The sequence below is a fragment of the Alosa pseudoharengus genome, unplaced genomic scaffold, assembly GCF_046254945.1.
Source record: "Alosa pseudoharengus isolate Yale_2024_CS ecotype anadromous, Long Island Sound unplaced genomic scaffold, YU_APseudo_1.1 YU_APseudo_1.1_scf_10, whole genome shotgun sequence".
In the NCBI taxonomy this organism is placed as follows: domain Eukaryota; kingdom Metazoa; phylum Chordata; class Actinopteri; order Clupeiformes; family Clupeidae; genus Alosa; species Alosa pseudoharengus.
The window spans coordinates 34,344,619-34,354,655 of record NW_027468565.1 but is presented as its reverse complement, the minus strand read 5'-3'; the positions used below and the strand labels follow the sequence as shown (position 1 = coordinate 34,354,655).

Below are 10,037 nucleotides of genomic sequence, written 5' to 3'. Positions count from 1 at the left end.
TTAAGACATTAACCAGGCTTTTGGAATGCAAGTGTTAAATACTATGCAGTATGCAGTCATTACATAAAACAAATAAGAGGGAAACGTTTTGTGTGTGTGTGGAATGTGGCAGCACATTATTCTGCACTACATTGGGTGTGCTTGGATTGGAGCAACTGTAGTGTTCATGAAAAATGTTGATGCTTATAATTTCTTAGAATTCACTTCAAACTGGATTGATAACACTGCAGCTTTCCATGCTAGTTTTCTTGAGCACTGGCTGCCTACTTCAGTGGGATGTGACGAACCACAGAGCCAAAACATAACTCAACTGCCTCTCATACTAAAACATCACATGACCAGACAGAATGACAACTTTTCTTGAAGTCTTATGTCTTAGTGGACTCTTGAAGGCCCCATGTGCAGCATTGGAGATCTCATGAGAGCAATGGTCACGCCTCGGACCTGTGCTCTCCTGCCTCGGACCTGGGCTCTCCTGCTTGGGCTCCAGCCTGGATCAGCCCGTAGCCCAGGGCCAGGTCAAGACATTGCTGAGCGATACGAGACTCGGGGGTGGGTGCCGGGTTGTCCCCTTTGGCCATGACAGAGAGGATCTCCAGAGCCTCGCTCTCAATAAACTTCTCCGCCAGGCCGCGCTGCGCCTCCATTAGATTCATCGTGATCACTGTGCCGCGGTGACGGAGGTCCTGACTGTCGCTTAGCAACAGTGCCTGCATGATTTCGAGCCAATGGCTTGTCTAAAAGAGCGAAGGACACAGGAGAAACTTTGAGATAAAACTTTCTGATTTGAATCAATCATATTTTGGGTACATACTTGTCCATAATTGACTTGTTGGAATTCTTCATACACTGCCTCTTTTGCAGTAGTGGAAAGCACCGAAACAACAGCATTGTACAAAAGGCTGCCTCTCCCATACTGAGGCATATATCTTTGCTATTAATACAAAACATACCCAATACTATGTGCTCAACCCTATATCACTGTAGGCTGCCAAAATCTCACCGTGTCAGGGATGCGGCCACATAGGTCAGGCTGCTGTGCGGTCAACATGGCAAGTGTGCCAGCTGCTGCCTTACGCAGCCTCTCGTCATCCTCGCCAGAGTACAGCACTAGCAGCTTCAGTCGGTCACTCCCCGTGTCCAGGAACAATTTCTGCACCTGAGGTCAGACACAGGGATAACGGAGCTTTCTACCCATCTTTCTTCCAGGAAAAAAAACAACATTTTACATACACTGCTACCTACTGTAAATATCCACATATTTTGTGTGATTGCATCAGAGGAAGTATATTTTTTTCACATGGGAAGTATAACCCATGCTTCTTTTTTAAAAGTATTTTTGGGGTAATTTTTGCCTTCATTCAGAGAGGCCAGTGAAGAGTGACAGGAAGTGAGTGGGAGAGAGATGAAGTAGGATCAGGAAATGATCATGGGTCGGGTTTGAACCTGGAACCCCATGGGCTGGGCATGTGGTACGGACGGACACGCTGCCACTTGCACCACCTGAACCCCCCCCAATATGCATCTGTATCAAAGACATCCAGGTGATTCAGGTGACTCACCTCCGTGCTAAGGACCAGGTTGCACATGCACTCCGTGGCTGCGGCACGCACCATGTCATGCTCCTCAAACATAAAGCCCTCCACCTTTGGCACAGCCTTCTCCTTAATGATCTTCTGCCTGCTCAAGACAGCAGCAGCTCATTAGCTGTTCAATTAAATGGTCTAATAGTCAATTAAATGATCTAGCATGTAAACATATTGATTGGTTCAGAGAACTTGTAGTGTACAGTACGTTTTTCCCCTGAGCTGACTGACCTGAGTTTCTCGCTGATGCCAGCCAAGTTGGTGAGGGCCATCAGTGCTTCAAAGTTTTGCAACGAAGTGCACTCCAGCTGTAGCAGGCTGACGAGAGGACGGACCACTTCATAGATCTAAAACAAAGTTGTATTACCAACAACACATTACATTTATATAGCACTTTTCTAGGCACACGTTACAGTAAAGGGAGGAGGACATCACCCTAACCACCACCAATGTGTAGCATCGGAATGAGAATATACTAACATATACAACTGCCCACTTCAACCCACTGTGTTGTTATTTTAAAGCTAAACCCAAGAACCAGGCCACTCACTCTCTCTCCAGGGAAGGCGATCTCTGGGTTGTGTGTGATGGTGATTTTGGCCAGTGCCTGTGCTGCTTTGGTCTTGCCCTTGTCTGTACTTTCTGTGACAAGTGGGAGCAGAGCCTGAAACCATAGAGCAAGGACTTCCATTAATACCAATATGTAGCCCATATGGTTGTATGTAATTGTAATGTGGTTGAAGTTGAGAATCGATAATGCTTGAAAATGCTCCGACCTTTCCTCCCCCCTGTGCTACCACTGTTCCCCTGTCCTCTTGTCGTTCCACCAATGCCAGGAACACCCTAGAATGTTACAAACCAGAAGGAACACTAAGCACATCACTAACAGTTATGATAATGCTACTAGTCACACTCTGGATGAAAATCAAACCATGCTTCTGGAGAGATCAAGTTAGAACCAAAAGGATGCTAAATAATGTGAACATGCTCATACAAATACAGGATGTTGTATCTACTGTATTTGTGGACAGAGATGATTGAAGTCATACCTGGCGATGCATTCCCTGCAGGACTCTGTGAGGGCTGGACTCTCCTGCTTGACCATACACGTCAATGCTGACACCACCCCAGCCTCCAGCAGCTTCACCAGCCTCTTCTCCACATAAGATTGAGTGTCCTGTCACACACACACACGCACACACACACACACACACGCACACGCGCACGAGCACACACACAAAAACTGAAAACATGGTTCATACTAAATGCCATACTAAACCTATAACACTATACAACCCCTAGCAGAAAACCAGGGGGAACAGCCAGGTTTTTTTTCTCTTGGTTGTAGGTGAACCCCTCTTTAACAACAAATGTGTGAAATGTGGTAAGGGGAGGGCCCATGGTCCACTTTTGCTCAAGGTGACTGTTTCTTCTGAGCTGATTAGTTGCAAAAGTTCTGCCCTGCAAAAGTAAACACATCACAACTGCCAGTACCTTCGGATGCTCTTCAGGCACATGCTGTTTGGCATACTTGGCCAGCTCCACCATCTGAGGGTCAGGCTTGTCCGCGTCGTAGCTGTTGGTGCAGTTCACCAGCGTGGAGCCAATAGCGAACAGTACAGTCTTATCCTCAGACTGCAGGGACGGAAAGAGGACAGGGCACTTATTTACTGCTGACCGGAAGGCATTCAGGAACCATGTAGAACCATTTGTTTAGATTCTAGAATTCAAAGGCTGGTGGTCAGAATACCTTAGCCAGGTGGAACATGGCTTGTAGGGCGTTCTTGTCCTGCACCAGGTCCTCCTTCACATCTGCGTCAAAGGTCAAGTACGCAAGGCCCTCGATGGCCCATCGCCGTGAGGTGGCCGGTAGCGACTCGTTACATAACCACCTGTGAGAAGAGGTGCAGGAAAACATTGCTCTCCTTATCAAAAGGCTAGACATGCTCTGATGGGAATGAAACAAAAACAAGCTCAACTAAAGCCGCTGAAAAAGACTATAAATAATGACTTACTTTCTGCACTGTTTGGCCAATTTTAATGTGGAGCCTTCGGCAAATTGCTTCATGCTGAAATCGGTGCCTCCTGCTGATCCCAGTTTACACAATCCCTGTGAGACACACACACACACACACACACACACACACACACACACACACACACACACACACACACACACACACACACACACACACACACACACAAGACTTTTAGGACTCAACGACAGAATGGAACTCTTAAATCCTATCCAGGTGTACATACTAAATAGCTCTTTGGTCTGAGACTCACAACCAGTGCCCTGACACGTATCCTGTCGTTCTCGCTGTTCTTGTAGAGGTCCTTCAGGAGTGTCACGCCGTTCGCTGTGATGAACGAGGCCCTCTTGGCCTTGCCAGCTGCGTGGATGAGGGTCTCCACTGCCACCTGCTGGTGGACGAGGTCCTTTGAGGCACAAAGAGCGATGACTGCGTCCATCATGCCAGATAGCTCCAGCGTGCGATTGCCCACATCACTGGGGCCCTGCAGTAGCACAGACACTGCCTGGATAGCCCGTAGCTTTGACTCCAGACTTGTGCGCTCAAAATGATTCCTGACAATATAGAAAAGGCAAAATCACTTAGTTTTCATTATCATAAAGTTGTATACTGTATTTTATTGTCTATAACAGTGTATCACAGTTTGTTACAGTTAATCTGAAAACTAATTTAAAAAGCTGCAATAAGTGATAATTTCTCCACACTGGCAAAAAATAAAAAGTTTGCACAATGTCAATGTCAAGTGTCAATCAAATGGTACGTCAATAATCAGCAACCAATATGACATATTGTCTCACCCCTTCCATGCTACCAATCTACTTCTTCTACATTTATATTCACATGTATTTATTTAGCAGACACTGTTATCCAAAGCGACTTGCATGCTAGCCCAGGTCCTTAACCACTACACTACCACGGCCCGTGGTTCTACATACACTGAAAAGACAGTGGCCCTCATTTATCAACCGAGCGTAGAAACCAGCGCAGATTTGAGTGCAGGAGGCTCACATGATTCATGAAACGTTCCCATCACTCTAATTACAGCGTAAGACTGAATGTGTGTTGGTAAATGTGGCGGCTGAAAGAAAACGTAATTTAAATATCAATTTAATTTACGCCTTGCCCATAGGATTTATGATTAAAGGTGCATAATACGTCGAAAAGAGAAACATTTCTGACCAGGAGATAGCTGCATTGACATTGCAAATCGCTGAACCTTGTTAATTTTGACAGCTAGAAAAGTGTCATCAAGAAAACCGGGAAACTAGGCTAGCGATTTAAGTGTAACAGACTTTATTTTCACAGAGAAAAATATTTATGACTGTTGGAAAGCTAAAATAATTCTCTCCACATATGGCTATCATTCCAAGCCATCAAATGTGTCAACATAACAGGCTACATTACTGAAAGTAGGCTACACATGTGCAGGAAAAGTCTTAGGTCCAAGATATTCCATGTATTCAACTCTAAAACTTTCCAATCCTCTGCCGATTTACTACTGCACCATGCTATGCTGCCACAAAAACTTGTGTACACAAGTTGAGACTTGATGTGAGATCCGTGCGTAGCCACTGCTCACATTCAAATTGATAAAGGTCATGCTTTGCGTGGAAATGAGCGTATGCTTGTCCTACGCCTGTTTTATGTTGTACGTTTGTTTCGTAAATGAGGGCCAATGGCTCCACCTTTCAAAATGTTACATTGCCTTTAACTCACTTCACGTATTCTTCACAGATGCGGCTGAAGTTCTCCCTTTCAGCGTCACTCTTCAGGTCGTCATAAAGTTTGTTGAGTAGCACTGAACTGCTCATGTGGGAGTTGTCTGTCAGCGGGGGACCGTTGTTGATCTCTGGCACTGTTCCTGCTACTTCCAGAATGTTCTTAAGTCCTGAACGTGGAAGAAGGATGTCCAGATTGAGCTTGTTGAACAACATGGTTTTAATAAGCAAAAGCCACAGTATGTCAGTCTGGCCCTTACCCTGGTCTGTCACCCACAGTGTGAGTGAGTTGTCTGGGTTCTTCTGGGATTTGCGGGGAACTTGCTTGACCAGCAGGTTGATGGCACTGTCTCGGCCGGGTCCGGACACGCTAGCTGCGGGCAGCATGTCCAGGAGGTGCCGCATCATGGAACGCAGCTCCCGAGATGGTTCTGTGACACAAACACACACACAGTTAGACATACAAATATGCACAGTGACACGGGCAACATAATGTCCATGGCCACCAACACATTTTTACCGATTCCTGCAGGAAGTACAGCAAACAAAAGCTTTATGTTCTACTTTTAAAGAAAATACACTGCCCAGGTCACTCAGTGCATAATAAGACATTAGTTTACAAAAGTGCTTCAACAATGCTCTTCTGTGTGTTTTTGTATAAAGCCCACCCTGCATCAGATGAATGACTCTTCACCTGGCTTAGTTCCCTAGCTAAGACTTGCATTTGGAAGTGCCAAATAAAGTGTTAGCCTGAACAGTCTCCAGTAAAACCCTTCCTTACAGGACACCAGCACAATATTCGGTCAGCAAAGTCCTTCCCTACCAGGCAGGATGGCCTCGTCTTTCCCTCTGATGTCCTTCTTCATGCCCTCGGTGAGCGCTTCAAACATAACCTGGAGCAGATGGCACGCTGCCAGGGACACGGCCTGCTCCCCAGAGCCCATGACCGCACACAGCTTTTCCATGCCAAGTTCATTCACAATAGCCATGGTCTGTCAACAAGGACACAATTGTTTTCACAACTCTTTTCTGTATTATGTTAAGACATGCTTGTGTGTTTGCAAACCTTGCTTGTTTGCTATGATTAAATATTGATCACCTCTGTTATTTAGTTTATCAGTGGGGAAAGAAATCCACTCACCCTTGACTGGTGTCCGGTACACAAGCCGACCAGCGTTCTGAGGGCAGACAACAGAATTTCCTCCTGCTTGGACTCAAGGAGCCTCTGGAGGAGTTTCACGCCATCATTGCGAAAAATCTGCTCGGCTCCTGCATCCTCACGGGAGAGGACCACCAGGTTCTGAGCTGCCTGCATGTGGAGGAAAGAAAGACAGGATGAAATGAGATGGGTGCGCAATAGTAACGCATGGCTACACACAGTGTGTGTGTGTGTGTGTGTGTGTGATGTCCTTTACCTTCTGTTTGTCTGACTGTGATGTCGAGCTGTCAATCAGGAGTTTGAACATCTGCTGGACACGAGCATCTGTGGAGGAGAGCTGTGACGCCTGAAGGAGTGACCAGAAGAGTAGATAGAAAGTCTTCAGCTACATACAACTCAATACAATGAATAGGCAATGGAAATGTAGTCACATCATGGCTATGTTCTTGCAGAGTAACACTGTGTAACATCTGTTTTACACAGCAAGAACTGAACTGGTAATTCAAAGATTAATTCTGATTTTTTCTTTGAAGCCAATTACCTTTTGTTGGATCTGAGCGCCAAGTTGACGCAGGAGGTCCTGGAATGCTTTGTTTTTTGGCTCCAGCTGTGCGCATTTCTGCGCGTCCAGGAATGCCTGATCCAGTCGGCTAAGGTTCTGTAGTGCCTGCGCACGACGATACCTTGCTTTGACATCACCTGGATCGGTATCAAGAGCTGGACAAAGACCATGTATACTCTTCAATGTTTGGCCTATTCATTACTCTATTCACTTTACTTACATTCGAGCAGATATCTGGAAACAGAGGGAACGCCAAGGTTGTAGAGATGCATACCTTTTGACGCGTCCGTCTCAGCCTTGGAATAGTCTTCCAGCTTCAGGTAACAGGCGGAGCGGTTGCGATAGAGGATGGCATTATCGGACTTGCTCTCGGTAAGTTTCAGTGCCTTGGTATAAGAGCACAGTGCTCCTTGAAAATCGCCCGTTTTAAAGAGGTTGTTTCCTTCTTCCCTCAAAGCCGCCGCGTCCTGGGTCATCTAGGGTATACCCCACTAGATTAACAATCTTGGTTTCTGAGGTCTTCTAACTTGTGAAACTGTAACTGTTACCCTACCCCCGTAGCCCATAGGCGATAGAAAACATGAGGAAGGAAACTGGCATTCTTTACAATAACAGATTCACACTATAACAGCAAAAACATTACTGCACAATGTCAAACGTTGATGAATGAACGGATAAGGTTTCAATGAATATGCATTGACTTGAAACGTATGCTATTAAAATAACTTACCTTTTCGTTTCAGCTTATTCACAAGATCAAAGGGAATGTAAACTATTTGGCTATGTAATGTGTAGCTGTATGGAAGATCGTGGAAATATTAGCAATCCATGCTAAACTACTCCGTTATTGTTATTTCACTAGACCAGAGAATATCTAATAAGACGGGCTCTGACTAGACTGTTCTAGATTGTCACTTGCGCGTGTGTATTTCCGGGTGTGGTGCACGCTGATGACGATTTGAAGCAGCCCCGCCTCTCTCTTTCGCCTCATAACCATACATGGCTTTGCTGTAGCTGCCCAATGATAAACTGCAGACGCCCTGCAGACAGTTGAATTATTTGCTTAAAGCAACACCAAAGAACTTTTCCTCTGCACTAGCCTATTTGTTTATCCAGCGCGGCTTTGCAAATAACAATGTCCACAGACAAGGTAGAATATGTTGCATGATTTTATGAAAGTAGCCTACGATGTATTGCGACATCAGATGCAAGTCAAATGTGTAGTTTCTCATGTCTCATTCCATCGAACTAGGCTACAGATCCGCTACCCAATCGCAAACTTACATAGTGCGGTTATAGCCGATAGAGGGCCGCGAAGCGAATGCAGAAAGTGCCGTTCACCCTGTTATGAGTTGATGAACCACTGAAACGATTTTGGAAAAATTATTTTAAGGTACAAAAAACTATTTGGTGTTGCTTTAAGTTCCGTTAGAGATACAGGCCTGTGAAACATTTATCTGATTACTTCATATTACGATCACCTCATTTTTTCCAGTAGCCTAGGCTAGATTAGGCCTACCAGACAGACAACAACTGAAATAGCATGAAAACATAAAATAAAAATCCAACATGCAAACAAGACAAGTCATTTTTCATACTGACATCTCACAGAAAAACGTGATAGGTGAATTATTTTCTGCAGATAACTCAAAACAATAAGGAGTGAATGAAATGACAAGAATGCATTATGTCTTTTCTAAAAGTAGACCAGTTAACATTTAATATAGATTGTTAGTTAGTTGCCACTGATGCTAATGGTGGCACTGAATCATGATGCCTACTTTTTAGGCCATTCCCTCAAGGCTCAGACATCCTGCAATGTGATACTGTTTATTTAGTTTCCATAGAGACGAAAAGAGCCCAGAGGGTTGCACAGAGCCATTGAATCCCTGTTATCCCCAGCATTCTGAGTAGCTGGCCTTATGCAGATGGGGAGGAATGACTGTAACTTACAAAGGGACAGCCATACACAACCTATCCCTCTTACAGTCTCAAAGGGAGAGTAGGCATGTGTCCTTTTGTAGCCATGTTAACTACCCCTGGCCTGTGCGATAAGAATTCATCAAGTCAGGGCAATTGGACAAAATCTGAGATCTGGTGTCTGACAGGTCCGTTTGTGTGTAAGTATAGCTTCTAGGGCTTCTGTTCTGAAATCATAGAGAACATGCCATTATGTGAGTTTTGTTGCTCACAGCTTATGTCAACAATGTGCAGAGTTAATATTGCTTGAGATGGCTGTTCTTATCTGAAAAAAGCATTTTTGACATAAATAAATCAAACAGTGCCTAAATTGTGTAGAGGGGTGGCATATGCTTTTGTACTGACAGCTTGTGATTAATTATTGAGACATATGTTCAAATCCAATTTCAGAGGGAATTTGCTGAGATAGAATGAGGTTGCCTTTTTGTATCAACCTTGTCTCTGTTATCTCTTCAGTATTTCCCAGCATGTCCCACTCCAGCCTCTCAGAGGAGCTGATATGAACATTGTAAATTATATCACCGGTGCTTCCTTGCTGTTAAACCTATATGACTTACAAAGTCTAGACTCAGTTAACTCCTCTCCATGAGATAACAACCTTGATCTTTTTTAACATAACATATATTTTTTAAAATGAGTCTTTGCAGTACAGGAAAATGAGTTCTTCTAGCCAGTTGACTTTGACTACATTGAACTTATCCTTATTTAATAGGTTTACAAATGTTGCCTATTCTAATGATAGACCTACATCTTAAATATAGTGCAGTATTACTTGTGTTGTTGTTTGCCATTGTTTTGAGTAATGTCCTTCATAGCCCCCCCCCCCCCCCCCCCCCCCCGACTCACTTCAGCTTGATTCCAATCGCCTTGTATTTCCCCTAAATTAATATTAAGTAGAAGCCCATAAACGAAGAGTTTCGTTTCATATTCGTTACATGATATAAAATTCATAACTACATTTAATTACATTAGGCTACACTTGAGAGAGATAAGATA

The 10,037-nt window shown here is 44.3% G+C and overlaps 1 protein-coding gene across 2 annotated transcripts; it reads right to left on the bottom strand.

Annotated features, from left to right (window-relative positions):
* Positions 1–7: 7 nt before the first annotated feature.
* unc45a (unc-45 myosin chaperone A) lies at positions 8–7,981 on the bottom strand. 2 transcript variants are annotated; one of them, XM_076270592.1, is made up of 19 exons: positions 7,792–7,981; positions 7,336–7,610; positions 7,041–7,216; positions 6,756–6,845; positions 6,482–6,649; positions 6,164–6,332; positions 5,601–5,771; positions 5,339–5,510; positions 3,876–4,176; positions 3,602–3,696; positions 3,337–3,478; positions 3,081–3,221; positions 2,636–2,763; positions 2,363–2,429; positions 2,137–2,250; positions 1,818–1,933; positions 1,563–1,680; positions 1,004–1,159; positions 8–737 (listed from the first exon to the last, which is right to left on the bottom strand). In XM_076270592.1, exons 2-19 carry the CDS (start codon positions 7,535–7,537, stop codon positions 432–434), a joined length of 2,832 nt encoding a protein of 943 aa, XP_076126707.1. In that variant the 5' UTR covers positions 7,538–7,610; positions 7,792–7,981; the 3' UTR covers positions 8–431. The 2 variants fall into 2 exon arrangements, with proteins under 2 accessions (XP_076126707.1, XP_076126700.1); XM_076270585.1 differs by having other exon boundaries at positions 7,336–7,537.
* Positions 7,982–10,037: the final 2,056 nt, after the last annotated feature.